Genomic DNA, 23329 nt, shown 5'->3' on the forward strand with positions numbered 1-23329 from the left:
TACAAAATTATTCAGAGTAGTTAAATCACAAGCGGATTGTGATACATTACAGGTGGACCTTGCAGGACTGGAAGACTGAGCATCCAAATGGCAGATGAAATTTAATGGGGGAAAAGTGCAAGGTGTTGCATATAGGGAAAAATAACCCTTGCTGCAGTTACACGATGTTAGGTTCCATGTTATCATAGTGGATAATACTTTAAAATCGTCAGCTCAGTGTGCTGCAGCAGTCAGAAAAGCAAACAGAATGTTAGGAATTATTAGGAAGGGAATGGTTAATAAAACAGAAAATGTCATGCCTCTATATCGCTCCATGGTGAGATCGCATCTGGAATACTGTGTACAATTCTGGTCGCCACATCTCAAAAAAAATATAGTTGCGATGGAGAAGGTATAGAGAAGGGCAACCAAAATGTTAACTGGGATGGAACAGCTCCCCTATGAGGAAAGGCTGAAGAGGTTACGGCTGTTCAGCTTGGAGAAGAGACAGCTGAGGGGGGATATGATAGAGGTCTTTAAAATCATGAGAGGTCTTGAACGAGTAGATGTGAATCAGTTATTTACACTTTCAAATAATAGAAGGACTAGGGGGCATTCCATGAAGTTAACAAGTAGCACATTTAAGACTAATCGGAGACAATTCTTTTCACTCAACACACAATAAAGCTCTGGAATTTGTTGCCAGAGGATGTGGTTAGTGCAGTTAGTGTAGCTGGGTTCAAAAAAGGTTTGGATACGTTCTTGGAGGAGAAGTCCATTAACGATATTAATCAAATTTACTTAGGGAATAGCCACTGCTATTAATTTCATCAGTAGCCTGGGATCTTCTTAGTGTTTGGGTAATTGCCAGGTTCTTGTGGCCTGGTTTGGCCTCTGTTGGAAACAGGATGCTGGGCTTGATGAACCCTTGGTCTGACCCAGCATGGCAATTTCTTATGTTCTTATGTTGACTAGATGGCAAATCTGGATAAGGCTAGACTGGAAGGCAAGGCTGTAAATGCAGGAACAGTATAGCAGTACTTTCTAGGGATGTGAATCATTTATCTGACGATTAAAAATATCGGACGATATTTTCAATCTTGTCAGATATCAGGGGGTCCCCAATAGCGATAGGAAACACCATGATTAATTTTGTGGGTTGTCTTATCATTATTGGGGGGGGGCGGGGGGCGGGAAGAAAGGGCACTTAAAAGTAACCCAAAACCATAGCCCGACTCTTTAAAATTAGTTCTTTAGTATCCCCCCACCCTCCAGACCCCTCCATCCCCCCAAAAAAAAATTTAAGTACCTGGTGGTCCAGTGGGGGTCCCGGGAGCATTCTCCAGCTCTCGGGCCATCAGCTGCCATAAATAAAATGGCGCAGATGGCCCTTTGCCCTTAGCATGTGACAGGGTATCCGTGCCATTGGCTGGCCCCTGTCACATGGTAGGAGGAATGGACGGCAGGAGGAGTCCGGAGGGTGGGGGGATACTAAAGAACTAATTTTAAAGGGTCGGGCTATGTTTTTGGGTTATCAGCTCTGTGCAGCCGATAAAAAAAAAAAAAAATGATTGGACCGCGGGAAAAATTGTTTCCCGATGGTCCACGAATCCAAAACCGAAACCGATTCTGGTTCCGATTCATATCTCTAGTACTTTCTGCTAGAGATACCTGCTGTTAAGGTGAGGAGGGGAATTCTGGGGAGCTCTTATGTAGGGCTGATGTGCTGATATCATCAGTTAGCACTGAGGGCATTTTTCTCACTGTGGGCTTTTAACTAGCATGCATGCCTAAGGAAGACTGGAGGAGCAGTGGTCATAGTGGCATCCCGCACCACATGAGAGGAGACAAGTGGCATCCTGCCGCAACACAAGATCCAGCTGTTGGTGGCATCATGGGTAAGTCCAGTGGCTCGAGAGGTCTTCCTTCAAGCATGAATCCTAACATATTGATGAAGATCCCTGGAAGGATAACTTTCCAACAACTGCGTACAGCAACATATTCAGGATGTGCTTGATTTTCAAAACCATTTACATGCTTAAAAATGAGTTTTTACATATCTAAATGCAATTTATCCATGTAAATGAGCTTTTGAAAATTGCTACAATATATACTATTGAAATGTCCATAGGATTTACTTGCATAAGTGTTCTTTACGTACATAAATAGCTTTTGAAAATTGTTACATAGTATATTACATTTATGTACGTCACTCCTTTGAAATTTCACCTGTATGTGTGTATATGTCAGTGCCCATATTTGTTCTTGTATTTTATAATATCCACAAATGATAAGTGCACATTTTATAAAATATTCATAATTCTACCCTGCAGCATACATGAGTACATAGGCTACTGATGCAATTAATAGCAGTGGCTATTCCCTAAGTAAAATTGATTAATAGCCATTAATGGACTTCTCCTCCAAGAACTTATCCAAACCTTTTTTGAACCCAGCTACACTAACTGCACTAACCACATCCTCTGGCAAAAAATTCCAGAGCTTTATTATGCATTGAGTGCAAAAGAATTTTCTCCGATTAGTCTTAAATGTGCTACTTGCTAACTTCATGGAATGCCCCCTAGTCCTTCTATTATTCGAAAGTGTAAATAACTGAGTCACATCTACTCGTTCAAGACCTCTCATGATGTTAAAGACCTCTATCATATCCCCCCTCAGCCATCTCTTCTTCAAGATGAACAGCCCTAATCTCTTCAGCCTTTCCTCATAGGGGAGCTGTTCCATCTCCTTTATCATTTTGGTTGCCCTTCTCTGTACCTTCTCCATTTCAACTATATCTTTTTTGAGATGCGGCGACCAGAATTGTACACAGTATTCAAGGTGAGGTCTCACCATGGAGCGAGACAGAGGCATTATGACATTTTCCTTTCTATTAACCATTCCCTTCCTAATAATTCTTAACATTCTATTTGCTTTTTTGACTGCTGTAGCACACTGAGCCAATGATTTCAAAGTACTATCCACTATGATGCCCAGATCCCTTTCCTGGGTGGTAGCTCCCAATATGGAACCTAACATCGTGTAACTACAGCAAGGGTTATTTTTCCCTATATGCAACACCTTGCACTTGTCCACATTAAATTTCATCTGCCATTTGGATGCCCAATCTTCCAGTCTTGCAAGGTCCTCCTGTAATATATCACAGTCTGCTTGTGATTTAACTACTCTGAATAATTTTGTATCATCCGCAAATTTGATAACCTCACTCGTCGTTTTCTTTTCCAGATCATTTATATATATATTGAAAAGCACCGGTCCAAGTACAGATCTCTGAGGCACTCGACTGTTTACCCTTTTCCACTGAGAAAATTGACCATTTAATCCTACTCTCTGTCTCCTGTTTTTTAACCAGTTTGTAATCCATGAAAGGACATTGCCTCCTATCCCATGACTTTTTAGTTTTCGTAGAAACCTCTCATGAGGGACTTTGTCAAATGCCTTCTGAAAATCTAAATACACTACATCTAACGGTTCACCTTTATCCACATGTTTATTAACCCCTTCAAAAAACTGAAGCAGATTTGTTAAGCAAGACTTCCCTTGGGTAAATCCATGTTGACTGTATTCCATTAAACCATGTCTTTCTATATGCGCTACGATTTTGATCTTGAGAATAGTTTCCACTATTTTTCCCGGCACTGAAGTCAGGCTCACTGGTCTATAGTTACCCAGATCCCCCCTGGAGCGATCCGGGTAACAGCAGTGCATTGAAACCATGTATATCGATGGATTGAACATGTGTATTTTACCCACCTATTTTAAATATATATGTGCACATATTTCACCCCATATCTAGGTAATTCCCAAAAGCATTTACACGCATAAAATTGGGGTTTACTGTGTAAATGCACTTTAACCATGTAAGTGGGCTTTTGAAAACTTATACAATATATGCCATAGAATTCTCTATAGGTTTTTTTATGTGAAACTTTATGAACATAAATGGCTTTTGAAAATTGCTATGATGGTATGTTACATTTACATGCATAACTGCTTTAATTGCTTCCTTATTCTTCACAAATTGATCATCTAAAGGAGTGTGAAATATAAATAACATCTATCAAGTCAGGCAGAAATAAAAAAGTTGTGGTCAACCACACCACTGCCAAACTGCTGGTCACTGCAAAATAATACATCATTTCTAGCTTACTTGGTCTGATGTATTAATTCAGTGTTTGTGGGAATATGTTCTGATATAAATGTTTTGGTCTCAAAGCTGCCTTGTTCCTCTTCATTTTCTCCATTCTCTTTGTTCTTCTTCCTTTCAGCACCCATGAGTTATGAATACTATAAAATGGGAAACCACAGCAGGTTGACCACATTCCTGCTTCTTGGGTTCTCAGAATTCCCAGAGCTGCAGCTCCCTCTCTTCACTCTCTTCTCACTCCTCTACCTGATGGCCGTGCTGGGGAACCTCCTCATAATCTGCATAGTATGTGCCGATCCACACCTGCACACCCCCATGTATTTCTTCCTGCTCAACTTGTCCATCATTGATATCTGCTCTTTGACCATTATTGTTCCAAAGTTACTGTCAATTCTTCTAACAAACAGCAATAACATATCTTTTAACAGATGCTTTCTGCAGATGTATTTCTATCTGGGATGCCTAGGTGCAGAATTTATACTACTTACTGGGATGGCCTATGACCGTTATGTTGCAATATGCAATCCCCTGCGTTACACCATCATCATGAATAAGAGGGTCTGTGCTCTTCTGGCAGTTGTCTCATGGGTAACAGGTTTGATAGAATCATTGCCACACACTGTCATTACATCCCAGTTTTCTTTCTGTGACTCCAATGTAATCAATCACTTCTTCTGTGAAATCTCAGCAGTGGTGAAACTTTCCTGCACAGACACCTCTGTCATTCCAGTTATAACTTTTGCAGAAGGAGTGCTTACAGTCTTTACTCCATTTCTCCTAATCCTGATATCCTATGTGTTTATTATCTCTACCATCCTGAAAATCCGTTCCACAGAAGGGAAAAGCAGAGCCTTCTCCACCTGCTCCTCCCACCTGACAGTCATCATTCTCTTATATGGGACTATGATAGGAGTGTATATGCAGCCCAAGCCATGGGACTCTAAGAAATCAAACAAGCTGCCTACTGCATTGTATATCGTCAGCCTACCACTGTTAAACCCCTTGATTTATAGTGTGAGAAGCAAAGAGTTGAAAGTAGCTCTGAAAAAAGTCATAATGAGGAAGACAATATTTTTGCCCCACCAATAGTTTCTGTAAGTTTGCTGTTCTAGCAAAGGAAGCTCGAGTCTAATAATGTGGAGCATAAAGCACCCATAGAATAATTTGATATTGTTTCTGTGCACTTCATACTGTGAAAGATTTTTGGATTTGCAACTTCTATGACATCATTATTGCCTGAGATGCTTCCTAAGTATGTGACACCATTGTAATCTTGGGAATAAACAGAGACACTAAAGGTTGGATTTTCAAAGCCGCGTGCACTTGTCCATGTGCGCATGGTTCCTGGCGCACGCATATGGACCCGGTGATTTTATAACATGCACACGTCAACATGCACATGTTATAAATTATGTTTCCCGTGTGTACATGCGCGCTGGATTTTAATGTCCGAGCGCGCATGTACGGGTGGGTGACCTCCGCGTGGGGGGGGGGGGGAGAATTTTAAAGGACAATGCATGGCAATGTGAGTAGGGCTTCCCCAGTTTCCTCCCAGTCCACTCACTCCAATTAAGGAGCGGACTGGGAGGGAACTTTTCTATATCCCTACCTAACCTTCCTACGCTTTCTCCTCTCCTCCTTGACCTCTAACCCCTACCTAGCTACTTACAATTTTTTTTGTTTGTTACTTACTGCTCCTCATAAGCAGAAGTAACCTCTGTGCACCATCTAATGGCGCTGTCCCATCCTGCCCCATCCCACCTCTCCCCACCCAGACCATGCCCCCGGCCCTCCCCCTCTTCAGGACCTGACACTTCTGTGCATAATGGGGGTTAGGCATATGGCTGGGCCTGTTCTACAATGGGCATTGTGGGGTAGATTTTAAAAGGTGCGCGCGGGCATACATGTGCGCTCGCTACCCGGCGCGCACACATCTATGCCCGATTTTATAACTTGTGTGCGTAAGTTATAAAATCGGGGGTCGGCGAGCGCAAGGGGGTGCACAATTGTGCACCTTGAGTGCACCGAGCCGTGCTGCCTTCCCCCGTTCCCTTCCCCCTAGCCTGACCTTCCCACCCCTTCCCCTATCCTTTCCCCCCCTGCCCTACTCTAAACCCGCCCTGCCGGCATGCGATCCTCCGACATAGTAGCAAATGGCCGCTATGTCGTAGGCCTCTGGCCCTGCCTCCGCCAGTGGGCCACCCCACCACGCCCATGACCCACCCCCGGACCACTCCTTTTTGCAAGCTTCAGGACTTACACATGTGCCAGGGCTTTACACGCATCTCCGGGCCTTTTAAAAATAGGCCCGACACACGTAGGGCTTTTAAAATCCGGCCCAGTGTGCACAAGGCCCAGCCGCATGCGTAACCCTCGTTTTTTACGTGTGCGGCCCTTTTAAATCCAGACCGTTAATGAATGAGAGACAGAAGGGATGAAGAAAGAGAAATGGCCTTGGGATTCTTTATCTCTTAGTGAGGTCCCTAAAGGTTGGATTTTCAAAGCCATGTGCGCGCATCCATGCGCATGCAGTTCCCAGTGTGCGCACGTGGATGCCACGATTTTATAACACGTGCACGTCGGCTCATGCATGTTATAAAATATGTTTCCCACATGTATATGCACGCTGGACTTTATTGTCCATGCACACATGTATGGGCGGAGGCCTCCTTAGTGCGCGGGGGAGGGGTGGGATTTTAGAAGACAACATGCGGCGATGCAAGTAGGGCTTCCCCTGTTCCTTCCTAGTCTACTCCAAGTAAGAAGAGGACTGGGAGGGAACTTTCCTATACCTCATACCTAACTTCCTACCCTTTCCCCTATCCCCTCTCCTCGCAGTGGTAAAGGGGCAGGGGGGGCGAAAAAAGGTGTGGGGGCACTAGTGTGCAGCCGACCACATCTCGGCAGTGCGGTTTCACCTGCTGTGTGTTATGGTTTTGAGGTGTTGGAATGGATTCTTGGTTACTACGGTGATGGCCACTCCCATGGGGAGGAGCCCCGTGAGGAGCCACAGTACTAGGCTAGACTCTATGCATGCAGACACGGAGAAGTTGTATTTATTGTACAGTTCGATGGTACTGCCTGGGGAGTGGGCAGCAGTGAAGGTAAGCCAGTAGAAGTAGTCCAGGGGTCCTCAGCAGAGGAGACCAGTCTCACACTCGAGTAGGTGATAGGCAGCGCAGCGTAGCAGGGACATATTAGGTGCTACAACCCAAGAAAGAGATCTAGGTGTCATAGTGGATAACACATTGAAATCGTCGGTGCAGTGTGCTGTGGCAGTCAAAAAAGCAAACAGAATATTGGGAATTATTAGAAAAGGAATGATGAATAAAACGTAAAATGTCATAATGCCTCTGTATCGCTCCATGGTGAGACCACACCTTGAATACTGTGTACAATTCTGGTCGCCGCATCTCAAAAAAGATATAATTGCGATGGAGAAGGTACAGAGAAGGGCTACCAAAATGATAAGGGGAATGGAACAACTCCCCTATGAAGAAAGACTAAAGAGGTTGGGACTTTTCAGCTTGGAGAAGAGACGACTGAGGGGGGATATGATAGAGGTGTTTAAAATCATGAGAGGTCTAGAACGGGTAGATGTGAATCGGTTATTTACTCTTTTGGATAGTAGAAGGACTAGGGGGCACTCCATGAAGTTAGCATGGGGCACATTTAAAACTAATCGGAGAAAGTTCTTTTTTACTCAGCGCACAATTAAACTCTGGAATTTGTTGCCAGAGAATGTGGTTCGTGCAGTTAGTATAGCTGTGTTTAAAAAAGGATTGGATAAGTTCTTGGAAGAGAAGTCCATTACCTGCTATTAAGTTCACTTAGAGAATAGCCACTGCCATTAGTAATGGTTACATGGAATAAACTTAGTTTTTGGGTACTTGCCAAGTTCTTATGGCCTGGATTGGCCACTGTTGGAAACAGGATGCTGGGCTTGATGGACCCTTGGTCTGACCCAGTATGGCATTTTCTTATGTTTCTTATGTTTCTTATGTAAGTCCGGATATAGACACAGAGCGCTGAAGCTGAAGGTGAGACAGACTGAGAGGGTTATTTATTTATGCATTTATTTATTTAGGGACATTTTTATACCGGTATTAGTGGGTACATCATACCGGTTCACATTTGAACAACAGGATTGAAAGTACATATTAGCAGGGGAAACAAAAGGGGGAGGGGATCATGCAAGAACAGAGCAGAAGTACAGTGCCACAACAGTATAAAACCCGTTAACATAAGGTGAATGTCCGCAATTGTCCTTATATGTGACAGCATGACATCGGATTAATGTATGTAAGTGAAACAATTGAACTGAATGGTCAAAAATACATGGGACAACGGCAGACTAAGTGGCAAAAGGAGGAAAGGGGGAGGTTGACTAGTCAGGATATGCTTGTTTAAACAACCAAGGTTTTAGTTTCTTTTTAAATTTGAAGAAGCATGGTTCAAGATGGAGACTAGAGGGCAAGGAATTCCAGCGTGATGGGCCAGCAATTGAAAGGGCACGGTCTCTTGTGGAAGAGAGGTGTGTGCTATTTTCAGGGAGGGCACAGTCAAGGTTCCTTTGTGAGCTGTTCTGGTGGGCCGATTGGGCTGAGCAACGTTAAAAGGAATATCAAGCCAGTTGGAGCTGTGGGAGTGAGTGGATTTATGTACGATAGTCAGTGTTTTGTAGAGGATTCGGGAAAGGATGTGGAGCCAGTGAAGGTCTTTGAGAATGAGGGTGATGTGGTCTGTTTTGCGGGTGTTTGTGATGATTCTAGCGGTTGCATTTTGTAGCATTTGAAGCGGTTTTTTCATGGAGTAGGGGAGCCCTAATAGAAGAGAGTTGCAGTAGTCCCATTTAGAAGAAAGGGTGGCTTGGATCACAGTGCAGAAGTCTTGGGTGTATAGTAAGGGTTTGAGTTTTTTTAGGATGTTGAGTTTGAAGAAAGCTTCTTTGAGTATAGAGCTAACATGTTGCTTCATGCTTAAGTGCTTAGTACTCACTGAAGCAGAAAGCTGTATTGTTGAAGGTCCCGGCAGGCAGAAGTTGTTCAGTGGCAGGCACCAGAATAGGCACCAGACTAGGGAGAGCAGGCCCTCGAGGAGCGAGTACCCGGTATCCCAAGATAGGTACCCGAAATAGAGTAGAAGGGCCCCAGAGGAGCAGGTACCCAAGTTAGTGAAGAATACCCCGAAGGGCAGAGAGAGCTTCCTGCGGCAGTTGGGAAGCAGCAGAGCAGCTTAGACTGGAGGCAATCCAATCCTTGCTAACTCAGTGATGGGGCCGATACAGTAAAGTCCGTGGGAGAGCGAGCGAATGCCCGCTCTCCCGGCGCGTGCACAGGCCACTCTCCTGTGTGCGTGATTCAGTATGCAAATTAGGTACGGCGGTAGAAACAGGTAAAAAGAGGCGCTAGGAACACTAGCGCGTCCCAAGCACCTCTTTAGGGACAGGAGTCGAGGCTATCAGCGGGTTTGACAGCCGACGCTCAATTTTGCTGGCATCGGTTCTCGAGCCTACTGACAGCCATGGGTTCGGAAACCGGATGCCAGCAACCTTGAGCATCTGGTTTTCAACCAATGAGCCGCAGGCCTACTTTGAAATTGTTTTCCTTTTTTTTTCCTTTTTTTACCCTTCGGGACCTCTGACTTAATATCGCCATGATATTAAGAACATAAGAAGATAAGAAATTGCCATGCTGGGTCAGACCAAAGGTCCATCAAGCCCAGCATCCTATTTCCAACAGAGGCCAAACCAGGTCATAAGAACCTGGCACTTACCCAAACTCTAAGAAGATCCCATGCTACTGATGCAATTAATATTGCATCAGTAGCATGGGATTAGGTCAGAGGTCAGAGGTCAGAGGACGCACAGAAAAGCAGTTTTTACTGCTTTTCTGTGCCCTTCCACAGCGCCGGCAGAAATTAGCGCCTACCTTTGGGTAGGCGCTAATTTCTTAAAGTAAAATGTGCAGCTTGGCTGCACATTTTACTTACTGAATCGTGCAGGAATACCTAATAGGGCGATCAACATGCATTTGCATGTTGCGGCGCTATTAGGTTCGGGGGGGGGGGGGGGGGTTGGACGCGCGTTTTTGACCCCTTACTGGATAAGGGGTAACGCTAGCACGTCAAAAATGCACGTCCAATCAAGGGTTAACAGTACACTCCGTCGGAGCGCATTGTACTGTATCGGCCCGTTTGTTAGCAAACGAAAGGCAGGCTAATTACCAGGATGTGATGACGTCAGTCGGAGGGGACGCCCCAAAGGTTCCCGCCATGATGTGGATAAAGACATGGGTGGCATGCGCAGGCACACTCTAGGAGGCCCTCAGGAAAATCATGGCAAACACCATCGCCGTTGCCAATCCGGGGACACAGGAGAGAGCAGCAAGAAGACGCAGCAGCAGCCATCTTCCCAAGACTTGAGAAGGAAGAAAGGTGAGGCACAGATGTCAAAGTCATCTGAGACGGATGGATGCAACACTGTGGTGAGGCTGGGCTGCACACTATGGCCCCCATAGAGCTACGCTAAAAGGTGGTGCTATTTCCCCTGCTACTGCCAGCGATAATGTCCAAAACATTATCGCCAGCAGTGGTGCCACCACCCCATTTCCCCAAACCCCTCCCAAGCTCCTCCCTAACTCCACCCCTTCCCCTAATTTTAATTTTACCTCCGCGATAATGGGCTATCGCACCTTGTAAAATGACCCTATTAGCCTGATAAATGCCATCAGGAAATGGTGTCCTCCAGCAATGCCAGAGCCTGGTGATTCAGCCCTGCCTCCTGGGGGAGGGCTGGCAGCTATAGAAAATATAGAGAACATTTCTCAAATTATTATTATATGACTCTGTTAATGTGGCAAAAGAAAAAACAAACTGTGTCTCCTTGGGTTCATATCCCAAAAGGAAGTATAAATGAATACCCAAAGGAATACACAAAGCAAAGTATAAAGAGTCATCAGCTTCTGTGTTCCAGAGATGTAGGCCCATTGGAGAAGAAGGTGAGTACCAGGATCAGATTTTAGTTTTCTTTAGACTGGAACATGAACAAATATTTTCCATAATGAGTCAGATATAATATTTAGGAGTTCTTTACTGAATGCTCATGAATTTCAATTGTTATTATCTGTTATGATAATAAACCTGATGTAAGGAAGATCTTAGGGAACAAATTTTCTTGTTGAGTAATTCATCATCAGGTATGGAAATAAATGAGTCCCCTTCTCATCTAAACAAATGCTAAATATGTTTCTTTTTAATAATCTCCTTGGAGCAGTTGACAAATTGATCCCATCATGACATTTAAAGAGCAAACCTTTCCAGATTTACAAATTCAAATGTCTTTATTTTAAAATGATGCCTAAATTAAAAGGCAAATATTCAATTGACCTAAATACAATGCATTTTATATTCTGTACAACAATTAGCACCACTTCATGCTGTCTGGTTTCTTTATCCTGCCAGTTTTCTTGCTCTTAAAGATGGTGCTCAGCTTCTTGCTGAATTCTGTAGAGTATTGGAGGCAGATTTCATGAGCTTGGTGACACTGGGGGATCCTTTGTTCAGGTTGGCAGACTCTGTGCAGTCGGTGCTTGCTTACACTCAAGGCATCAGATGAGTGCATCTGTGGAATGGTCTTGCAGGAAATTTACCTAGAATGGTATAAATTAGGGATGTGAATCGTTTTTCAATGATTAAAATTATCGTCCGATAATGTTTATATCGTCTTAAATCGTTATAGAACACGATACAATAGAAATTCTAACGATTTATCGTTAAAAATCGTTAAATCGTGTTAGTGCGCACTAACTCGAGTTAGTGCGCACTAACTCCCCGTTAGTGCGCACTAACTCGATTTAGTGCGCACTAACTGAAAATGATACAAATAAACACTTTCCAGGTCACTGAAGGTCAGTTAGGAATGAATATGTGTTCCTATTGGCTGGCTGCCCTCTTATCTATTGATATTACCAAGGTTACCACTGAGGTGATGGTTGGGGGGATGGGAAATGGAACTGGAAACTAACGAACACCAACAGAAAATGAAACAAAGTGTTCACACTTCCCAGGTCAGTAAAGGTCACTTAGGAATGAATATGTATGTATGTATTCCTATTGGCTGGCTGTGCTCTTATCTATTGATGTTACCAATATGGTTGGGGGGATGTGAAATGGAAACAGTTGGAAGCTTGACAAAAAAAGTAATGTAATGATCAGCACTCACGTGACTAGAACTTGTTTGTTTATTATTTTAGTTAGCAGGCACCTGAAATGCTAGTGCATGTTGAATTTGCCAATCACTGTGCATTTTAGAAAGGTGGTCCTGGCTGGAACTGTACACAGTTCAAATATATGTAATTGATTGTTGGTAAGTGTATTTTTTAAGTAGCCACACTGGCACCAGTATGTTTACTTTTCCTCCTACTTAACTCACTAGCTCAGCTTTGTAAGAAGGGCTTCTCTGCTTGTGTGTTGTTTTTGTTTGGTGTGAGGAGAGCAGAAACATCAGATCTTTATTCAATCTACTACAGTCATCTCTTACAGTGCCCTATCCCTATTAATACCAGGAGTGTTGTGATCTTCCTGCACACAGTGCCCTAACCCTGATACCAGTCTGAGACAGCTCCCTCCCTGCATTACTAGTGAGAGGATGGCTTCACAGACAGGGGGGAGCTGCCTGACCCTCACTCCTGACTTCCCCCATGTCCCAGCTAGTGAATGGTGTGTGGGTGAGGGGGGGGGGGAGGATGGTGAAGTCTGAGACAGCTCCCTCCCTGCATTACTAGTGAGAGGCTGGCTTCACAGACAGGGGGGAGCTGCCTGACCCTCACTCCTGACTTCCCCCATGTCCCAGCTAGTGAATGGTGTGTGGGTGAGGGGGGGGGGGGGAGGATGGTGAAGTCTGAGACAGCTCCCTCCCTGCATTACTAGTGAGAGGCTGGCTTCGCAGACAGGGGGGAGCTGCCTGACCCTCACTCCTGACTTCCCCCATGTCCCAGCTAGTGAATGGTGTGTGGGTGAGGGGGGGGGGGGGGAGGATGGTGAAGTCTGAGACAGCTCCCTCCCTGCATTACTAGTGAGAGGCTGGCTTCGCAGAGAGGGGGGAGCTGCCTGACCCTCACTCCTGACTTCCCCCATGTCCCAGCTAGTGAATGGTGTGTGGGTGAGGGGGGGGGGGGGAGGATGGTGAAGTCTGAGACAGCTCCCTCCCTGCATTACTAGTGAGAGGCTGGCTTCACAGACAGGGGGGAGCTGCCTGACCCTCACTCCTGACTTCCCCCATGTCCCAGCTAGTGAATGGTGTGTGGGTGAGGGGGGGGGAGGATGGTGAAGTCTGAGACAGCTCCCTCCCTGCATTACTAGTGAGAGGCTGGCTTCACAGACAGGGGGGAGCTGCCTGTCCCTCACTCCTGACTTCCCCCATGTCCCAGCTAGTGAATGGTGTGTGGGTGAGGGGGGGGTGGATGGTGAAGTCTGAGACAGCTCCCTCCCTGCATTACTAGTGAGAGGCTGGCTTCACAGACAGGGGGGAGCTGCCTGACCCTCACTCCTGACTTCCCCCATGTCCCAGCTAGTGAATGGTGTGTGGGTGAGGGGGGGGGGGAGGATGGTGAAGTCTGAGACAGCTCCCTCCCTGCATTACTAGTGAGAGGCTGGCTTCGCAGACAGGGGGGAGCTGCCTGACCCTCACTCCTCCGGGGTATTGTGATCTTCCTGCACACAGTGCCCTATCCCTGATACCAGGGGTGTTGTGATCTTCCTGCATGCAGTGCCCTATCCCTATTAATACCAGGAGTGTTGTGATCTTCCTGCATGCAGTGCCCTATCCCTATTAATACCAGGAGTGTTGTGATCTTCCTGCATGCAGTGCCCTATCCCTGATATCGGGATGTGTGCAAGAAGATCACAACACCCCCGGTATCAGGAATAGGGCACTGTGTGCAGGAAGATCACAACACCCCCAGTATCAGGAATAGGGCACTGTGTGCAGGAAGATCACAACACCCCTGGTATTAGGGATAGGGCACTGTGTGCAGGAAGATCACAACACTCCTGGTATTAATAGGGATAGGGCACTGTGTGCAGGAAGATCACAATACCCCTGGTATCAGGGTTAGGGCACAAGTTCTAGTCACATTGACTGATCACATTACTTGTTTTGTCAAGCTACCAACTGTTTCCATTTCCCATCCCCCATATACTGTCAGTAGGAAACTTGGTAACATGAATAAATAAGAGGGCAGCCAATAGGAATACATATTCATTCCTAAACTGACCTTAACTGACCTGAAAAGTGTCAAATTGTATCATTTTCAGTTAGTGCACACTAACTCCCAGTTAGTGCGCACTAACTCCCGTTAGTGCGCACTAACTCGAGTTAGTGCGCACTAATCGGAAAAAACGATTTTTAACGATTTTTTAACTAAAAAATCGTGCCTAAGACGATTTTCTTGCCCTGCCACACGATTTCTATCGTTAAGACGATATGGAAAACGATTCACATCCCTAGTATAAATAGCACCCAAAGAAAATGAAGTTAATTATATATTAGAAGATTATCAAAAATGTAATATTTATAGCTCTAACTGTAGTATTTACAAAATTATAGCTAACTCTTCTTGAGGAAACCTAATGCCACAAACATTTTCAATATTCACCTTAGAAACCCTGAACGTGGCCCTGCAGGTTCTGCTTCTCCATTGTGGTAAATCAGTCAACAGGCTGATAATAGGAAAAACATTTAAATAAGCTTATTCATTTTGTTCAGTTCCTCCAATGGACAGATTATATTTATAATATCAGATTGACTACTTGGGGACTGATGTTATCCTGGCTGCATCAACTAGGTACCCAGACACCTTTGTCCAGCTAACTTACTCCAGATATTCAGTAAGAACGTGGCTAGCATGAATATCTGGTATAGATTAATTGTAGGTCAATCAATGTTACCTAGATACATTTATTTGCATAATGCTGATTATCAGTGTAGCCTGGGCAAAGTAAAACTATTTTGTCTGGGCTATAATATGCCCAGGAATAATTTGCCAGAGGATATAGGACAAATTTAAGACTTCAATTTTTTCTAATTAACTCCAAATATTTGTCGAACAAATCTTTGAATATCAACCTCATGGTGACTTTCCATTCACTTAGAACATTATTATTATATTTTCAACTGGAATTGATATATTAATGTGTACATTTATAGTTATTTGACAGAACAATATAATAATGCTTATATTTATAGTACTATTGGACATATACAATATTGTACAAATGTAATAAGTAGTCAGGTATACTAAGTCCCTTCCCCAAACAGCTTATAAACTAAGTGGATACCTGAGGCAATGTGAGATAATGTGATTTACTTAAGGTCACAAGATATATCAGCAAGAGGTGTAGAATTTGAATTCTGATCTCCCTGGTTCTCAAGCCATTAAACTATTAGGTCAGTCATTCCTGCTACATACTTTCTTCTCCTTGTTCTTTCCAATTTTACAATTATATGTCCCCTTACCAGGTTTCCATGCTGTATTCCAGATTTATATGCATCAGTGTGAAGCCTGAATGTAGCACTGGTGAAGATCTGCTCTTCAGCTCTTGGTGCTGTGTTTATGCTTTATAGATATCAGTACAATAACTGCATGGGGCTCTGGTGAAGATCCACTCAGTAGCTGTTCATGCTGCCTTCAAACATTATGTATGTCATTGTGGGTGAGCATGGATTTTATGAGTGCCGCCTTTACAGCTTATTGTGCCATCTATAGAAATGCTTTCATCTATCATTGGGATGCTTGATGGAAAGCTAATTGAGAATCCACTCTGCCCAGGTTGCATTCCTAAGCATTAATAAGAGATCAATATTCAAATTCCTGTTTAGCAGGTAAGACGGCCAGCCAAAAACAGCTATCTTTAAACAAATATTCTGGTGAACTTAAGTGGCCAGATATTACAGTTCTAGACACCTATCATTGAAAAATCAGCCTTTATTATAGAATTACTGCCTGCTGAGCCCCCTACCCTTTGTAAATGACCCCCCCCCCAACAGCCCATTACTCAAGTCCTGATTCTCTTTCCTTCTTTATTAAAAAAAAACATCCTAACATGCAGCAGTCCACCTCCCCTCCCCTCCCTACCTAAAAAAACTAGAACTATGGATGAGCCTAAAGTTTTTTAGGGGAGTCTTGAAAACAAAAATGAAAATGTCCCACAAGGAAAAGAACCAGCTCTCGAAGAACCCTGCATCCCCAACAGAGGTTGAAAAGACAGGGGCAGTGCTCAAGAGAAGCAAGAAACCAATGACCTGAAAAATCATGGACTCTTCCTACTCTTGGACCAATAAGCTGAAAAAACCAGGACAAAATAGAGCTGAAATGTATTCCTGATTCCGAGGCATATCTAGAAATCTGTAAGTGCCTAACACACCCATGCGTTCTTGCTAGCTAACTTGGAATAATAGCAGACAGTTTTACTTATATTCTGCAAACAACATGAGATGGACCCAGGGATAAGTACACATCCAAAACACATTCACTTCCAAATCGCCACCTCTAGATTAGAATAATAAAGACATCATACTAGGCTCTCCAGAATGCAAATGCTTTCATAGCCTTTTAAATAATCATAGGTCCAATTGTAATATGTTTGAACTTTCTTGGTTTTGCAAATACAATTTCATTACTTATCTTTCAGAAATGCTTTTATAGTTGGTGAAGGTCTGAATTAATAATATGGTTCCTGACATGAGTCTGTGTTTAGCATAGGATCTGTGTCAGAGGTTGATTAGATGTTTTCTTCCATAATCAATACTTCACCATGAAAAGCTAGAATGCAGCAACACTGATGTTATCTTCACAAATAGTGTGAAATAAAATAAAACACAAAAGCAAAGAAGACCACTCGATCGTGCACACTCTGACAGTGTTCAGGGCTAGTCTGGCACCAAAATTTTAAACAGAACAATTTCTGAATGGTGTCATATATACAGATTTTTTTTATATTGGTCAAGAAAACAATATTAAATAATTCAATTTAAATTTCAATTAAACTGTACAAGTCAATTTCTAAATGAAGGCTGTGTGGTAAAATTGTGTTTAAACTAAAAATTCAGAATTGTTCTCTATAGTCTGGTTCTCCTTTCCCTTTGGAAGAGGAGAATTTGTTCAAGTATTCCCCACCGCATATCCTCAAAGTGTGTCCCAGGGCTATGCAGTGTACTAAGGGTGACACCAACTCAATATCATTTTTAGATATTTTAATTTTCAAAAATCAACAATGTATTGGCACATCAGTGTACTGAAACTTGTCTGAACATTAACAACCTATTGCAATTCTCAAGCTTTCATCCATATCGGCTAAAGAAGAAACTTCCTGTGGGACAATTTCTTCTAATTTGGTGAATATTCTCTGACAAAAAAGGCTTCATCTGTCAAGCACAAGAACTCACTGCTCCACGTCTTGTAAGAGCGCATACCTTTTCTATAATATAAAAGAACTTACAAATGTCTTTCAATGCAGACTGATCTTGGTTACTCTTATACAAGCAAGATTCCTTAAATTCATAAACAGTGTACGTGATTTGCTACTCTCATGTCACTTCAGCCATTGCAGTGATTATTTTCAAATTGGGAAATACTAAAAATGCACACGACTGCAGGAGGTCAAAGATATGGTAGTAAATTTGTATTTATCATCTGAACCCCTTGACAGGTTTTGGTCACTCAGGGCCATATTGCGGGGGTTCCGGACCACCGCTGAACGACCTCCTGCAGTCGATCTCCTGCCGGCGCCATTTTCCGTACGGAAAACGATTCGCGGCAAGAAATCGCTCCCGGAACCCCGCTGGACTCCCAGGAACTTTTGGCCAGCTTGGGGGGGCCTCCTGACCCCCACAAGACTTGCCAAAAGTCCAGCGGGGGTCAGGAATGACCTCCTGCGTTGAATCGTTTTGGTCTATGGCCGCCGCCATTTTGCGGCGGCCATTTTGCAAAATGGCGCCGGCTGAAGACAACACGATGCAATTGAGGGGGCCGTTCCGGACCGCCGCCGTTCTGGACCACCGCTGGATCCCCAGGTAATTTAAAGCATTGGGGGGGGGGGGGTTCGGGAGGGTGGGGGATTTAATTTAAAGGGTCGGGGGTGGGTTTTAGGGGGTATTAGTGTGCCGGCTCACGATTTTAACGATTTTCAAGATAGTTTACACACCCAAACGGCAACAATACGATTCCCTCCCCCTCCCAGCCGAAATCGATCGTTAAGACGATCGAGGACACAATTCACATCTCTAGTGGATAGTGGATAGTGGATAACACATTGAAATCATCGGTTCAGTGTGCTGCGGCAGTCAAAAAAGCAAACAGAATGTTGGGAATTATTAGGAAGGGAATGGTGAATAAAATGGAAAATGTCATAATGCCTCTGTATCGCTCCATGGTGAGACCACACCTTGAATACTGTGTACAATTCTGGTCGCCACATCTCAAAAAAGATATTATTGTGATGGAGAAGGTACTGAGAAGGGCTACCAAAATGATAAGGGGAATGGAACAACTCCCCTATGAGGAAAGACTAAAGAGGTTAGGACTTTTCAGCTTTGAGAAGAGACGACTGAGGGGGGATATGATAGAGATGTTTAAAATCATGAGAGGTCTAGAACGGGTAGATGTGAATCGGTTATTTACTCTTTCGGATAGTAGAAAGAGTAGGGGGCACTCATTGAAGTTAGCATGGAGCACATTTAAAACTAATTGGAGAAAGTTCTTTTTTACTCAACGCACAATTAAACTCTGGAATTAGTTGCCAGAGGATGTGGTTAGTGCAGTTAGTATAGCTGTGTTTAAAAAAGGATTGGATAAGTTCTTGGAGGAGAAGTCCATTACCTGCTATTAAGTTTGCTTAGAGAATAGCCACTGCCATTAGCAATGGTTACATGGAATAGACTTAGTTTTTGGGTACTTGCCAGGTTCTTATGACCTGGATTGGCCACTGTTGGAAACAGGATGCTGGGCTTGATGGACCCTTGGTCTGACCCAGTATGGCATTTTCTTATGTTCTTATGTTCTTATGTTTTGAATGTCTACATATACCTGGGGCTATTGTATGTTGTTATTGGATCCCCTTGTATTTGACATCTCTATATTTGAACGTTTCATTACTTATTTTCTATTTCTATTTAACATATTTGGAAATATTTTGTTATGTATGCTGCTTAATTTATATTAATTTTCTTGATGACTCTTCTTTCTTTCGGTCTAAAAGTTGAAGTGGATTACATAATATTCTTTGTTATGGATCTCCTTTGCACTCTATTCAGCACCTTATGGAGCATAAGTACAGGGAAATGGAAAACCACACCATTGTGACAGAATTCCTGTTTCTGGGGTTCTCAGACGTCCCAGAGCTGCAGCTCCCTCTCTTCTTATTTCTCTACCTGACGGCCATGCTGCTGAACCTCCTCATTATCTGCATAGTATGTGCCGATCAACACCTGCACACTCCCATGTATTTTTTCCTGGCCAACTTATCTGCATTAGATATCTGCACTTTGACCACCATTCTGCCAAAACTGCTGCCAAACTTTCTGACAAACAACAGTTACATATCTTTCAGTGGATGCATTCTGCAGATGTACTGCTATTATATGTGTGTAGATACAGAGATTCTGCTTCTTACAGCCATGGCGTTTGATCGTTATGTTGCAATCTGCAATCCCCTGCGTTATACCATCATTATGAATAAGAGGGTCTGCGTGCTTCTGGCAGCTATCACATGGGTAACAGAAGCATTGGAGCCAGTGCCACACACTGTCATTATATCCCAGTTTTCTTTCTGTGACTCCAATGTGATCAACCACTTCTTCTGCGAAATCACAGCAGTGCTGAAACTTTCCTGCACTGACACCTCTGTCCTTGACACTATGACATTGGCTGCATCTGTAATTTCAGGTTTGACCCCATTTCTCCTTACCCTGACATCCTATGTGTTTATCATCTCCACCATCCTGAAAATACAATCTGCAGAGGGGAAAAGCAAAGCCTTCTCTACCTGCTTCTCCCACCTCACAGTCATCATTCTCTTATACGGGACTATGATAGGAATATACATGGAGCCCAGCTCATGGGACTCTACTAAATCAAACAAGCTGCCCACTGCAGTGTATATATTCACTCTACCACTGTTAAACCCCTTGATCTATAGCTTGAGGAGCAAAGAGTTAAAAGTGGCCCTGAAAAAAGCTTTAAGTAGGAAGCCTACATATGTGAGCCGCTAAACAGTTTTACAAAATTCCTGTTCAGCTAATGGATTCTAATAACTCTGCAAGACTAAAGTGAATCAGTTTGCTAATGTTGGTACTGTGCATGTCTTTCTTAGGATAACTCAGAACTGAAGGCACACATGAAATATTTTATGTGTGACAGCATTGACAGGAAAAATATATTTTTTTTTTTGGTTTTGTGGCACCCAATAAATATATTGTGTTCTTTTTTAGTGTCTACAGAAATATAGAAGCAATTTCTACCATGTCGAGCAGAAGGCTGTCATTGAGTTATTTTGCTTCCTCAGGGTGTTAAAGCATAACCTTCACAGTGGTGAAATACTCCAGTATTACTCTTGCCAAGTAATTTTACTTCAAAGCTATTCAAGAAAGTAGCTGAAAAGGAAAAATAATGTTATAATGTTAGCAAGCATATAAAATGCCTGATATTGGTATTGCATGAACCTATCTTATTAAAAAGAAAAGCTGTATCTTTAAATAGTAAATATTTTCATTTAATCAGGTATTTTCCTTTCATTTTTTAATGTAATTCCTGTCTTAAATCTCATTACTGTCTGTGCATTATCTAAATTTCTGTTCATTTTTCATTTTGCATCCAAAGGAGGCAGCATACATGCTAAGGTTTTATGACTGTGCACACATTAGTTAAAAATAAACAACATGGTATTTTGAATTTAGTTTTAAAATCCTGATTGAAGCATTGAAGAACAATAACCCTAAGAATGCTTTAAAATGCACATATTTTGCATGCATTTTGTACTAGCGGCACAACCAAAGTTTACACACTAGCATGGTTTTTCAGTACTATATGATAGAAATATTTCACAAAGAGACCGATTATCCAGGAACTGTTAAACTGTAAAGATAACCAGTGAATCCCACCTACTATTCTTCAGGGAATGTTCAGCTGAAGATTTGGTTAAATCCAGTCAGTCAAAATTAAACCAGCAAGATATAATTCTGATCTAAGCTAATCCTAAATTCAGGGTTGGTTTACTAAACCTCAAGGCTAATATGTTGCAGATGTTCTTGGCTCTATCCTCACTCAACATTTTCCTTAAAGGAGCATCTAACAATGATTTCATTGCCTCTAGGACAAAATCTGCCCTAAAATAAAATCCAGCCTCATGCCCTCCTCAATGAATGTGTGTACACTAGAGATGTGAATCGTGTGATCGATCGTCTTAACGATCGATTTCGGCTGGGAGGGGGAGGGAATAGGATCGTCGCAGTTTGGGTTTTTTAAATATCGTGTAAATCGTGTAAATCGAAAACCGGCACACTAAAACATCCCTAAAACCCACCCCGACCCTTTAAAATAAATCCCCCACCCTCCCGAACCCCCCCAAAATGCCTTAAATTACCTGGGGTCCAGTGGGGCGGGGGGGATGGGAAGGGGGAGGGCGGGAAAACCGGCACACTAAAACAACCCTAAAACCCACCCCGACCCTTTAAAATAAATCCCCCACCCTCCCGAACCCCCCCAAAATGCCTTAAATTACCTGGGGTCCAGAGGAAGGGTCCCAGTGTGATCTTTTACTCTCGGACCTCCGTGCGTTGTAGAAATGGTGCCGGCGCTACCTTTGACCTGTCATATGACAGGTCAAAGGTAGCGCCGGCGCCATTTTGTTTTTTTGTCCCCCGATGTCAGGAGCGTAGGAGATCGCTCCCGGACCCCCGCTGGACCCCCAGGGACTTTTGGCCAGCTTGGGGGGGCCTCCTGACCCCCACAAGAATTGCCAAAAGTCCAGCGGGGGTCCGGAAGCGATCTCCTACTGCGAATTGTTTTTCTGTACGGAAAAACGATTCGACTGCAGGAGGTCGTTCCGGACCCCCACTGGACCCCCACGGACTTTTGGCCAGCTTGGGGGGGCCTCCTGGCCCCCACAAGACTTGCCAAAAGTCCAGCGGGGGTCCGGAATGACCTCCTGCAGTCGAATCGTGTTGCTGTACGGCCGGCGCCATTTTGCGCAAAATGGCGCCAAATGGCCAAGCTGGCCAAAAGTTCCTTTTGGGTGCAACGAGGGTCCCGGAGTGAACGCGCGGGGAATCACGTGACGCCGCGTCACTCCGACGTGACGCCGACGTCACGTGCTCCTCGCAAAGGAGTTCAGAAATGGCGTCCTGACTCCCTGCTGTACCACCAGGGAGTTTTGGTAAGTCTTGGGGGGGGGGGGATTAAGGAGGGTGAGGGGTTTAAATTTTTATTTAGGATCAACAATCGTGATTTCCAACGTATTCAACATAGCTATGTTGAATAAGTTGGAAATCCGATCGTTTTCGCCTCATCACTTTTTTAATTAAAAAAAAAAAAAAGTTGCGTTTTACATTTAAGTTCAAAACGAATGCACACCCCTACTGCCTCACACTATCGTTATATCACAAATTTCTTACTGTGACGCCAATATAATGAATCACATTTTCTGTGAAACCACAACACTGCTGGAACTTTCCTGCACAGACATCTCTGTCATTCAAAATATGACTTTCATGGTATCGGTGCTTTCAATCTTCACTCCATTTCTCCTAACCCTGGCATCCTACATGTCATCTCCACCATCCTGAAAATCCGTTCTGCAGAGGGGAAAAGCAAGGCCTCTACCTGCTCCTCCCACCTTACAGTCATTATTCTCTTATATAGGACTATGATAGGAGTGTATATAAAGTCCAGGTGAAGAGCTACCAAACCATAATATATTTGTTTTACTACAGTTTAAAACAATCTAAAAAAAAATTCTAAAAAGAAAGCTATTCACATTTCAGATTCAAAACTTGATTTGTAAAGCTGTACATATCTGAGCCTTGTTGTATGACTTGCGATTCCACTCATGGTACAGGCCCGTGAACAGCTCACTCATCTCCCAACTCCACGGATGCCACCAACCTCCGATGCCGGTGGGTGCCACTCT

The 23329-nt window shown here is 43.5% G+C and overlaps 2 protein-coding genes across 2 annotated transcripts; both read left to right on the forward strand.

The window, feature by feature from the left end:
* Positions 1-4390: 4390 nt before the first annotated feature.
* LOC115077577 (olfactory receptor-like protein OLF3) lies at positions 4391-5236 on the forward strand (the record flags this gene model as incomplete). Its single annotated transcript, XM_029579873.1, has 1 exon — positions 4391-5236. A coding segment is annotated over one exon (846 nt), but the record flags the coding sequence as incomplete, so codon positions are not given.
* Positions 5237-19463: 14227 nt separating this feature from the next.
* LOC115077578 (olfactory receptor 13F1-like) lies at positions 19464-20414 on the forward strand. The gene has a single exon (XM_029579874.1). It carries the CDS (start codon positions 19464-19466, stop codon positions 20412-20414), a length of 951 nt encoding a protein of 316 aa, XP_029435734.1.
* Positions 20415-23329: the final 2915 nt, after the last annotated feature.

The sequence above is a fragment of the Rhinatrema bivittatum genome, chromosome 16, assembly GCF_901001135.1.
Source record: "Rhinatrema bivittatum chromosome 16, aRhiBiv1.1, whole genome shotgun sequence".
In the NCBI taxonomy this organism is placed as follows: domain Eukaryota; kingdom Metazoa; phylum Chordata; class Amphibia; order Gymnophiona; family Rhinatrematidae; genus Rhinatrema; species Rhinatrema bivittatum.

Bases quoted from the DNA above. Each gene is read 5' to 3' on its own strand.
- LOC115077578 (XM_029579874.1), top strand. From the start codon at position 19,464: ATGGAGCATAAGTACAGGGAAATGGAAAACCACACCATTGTGACAGAA.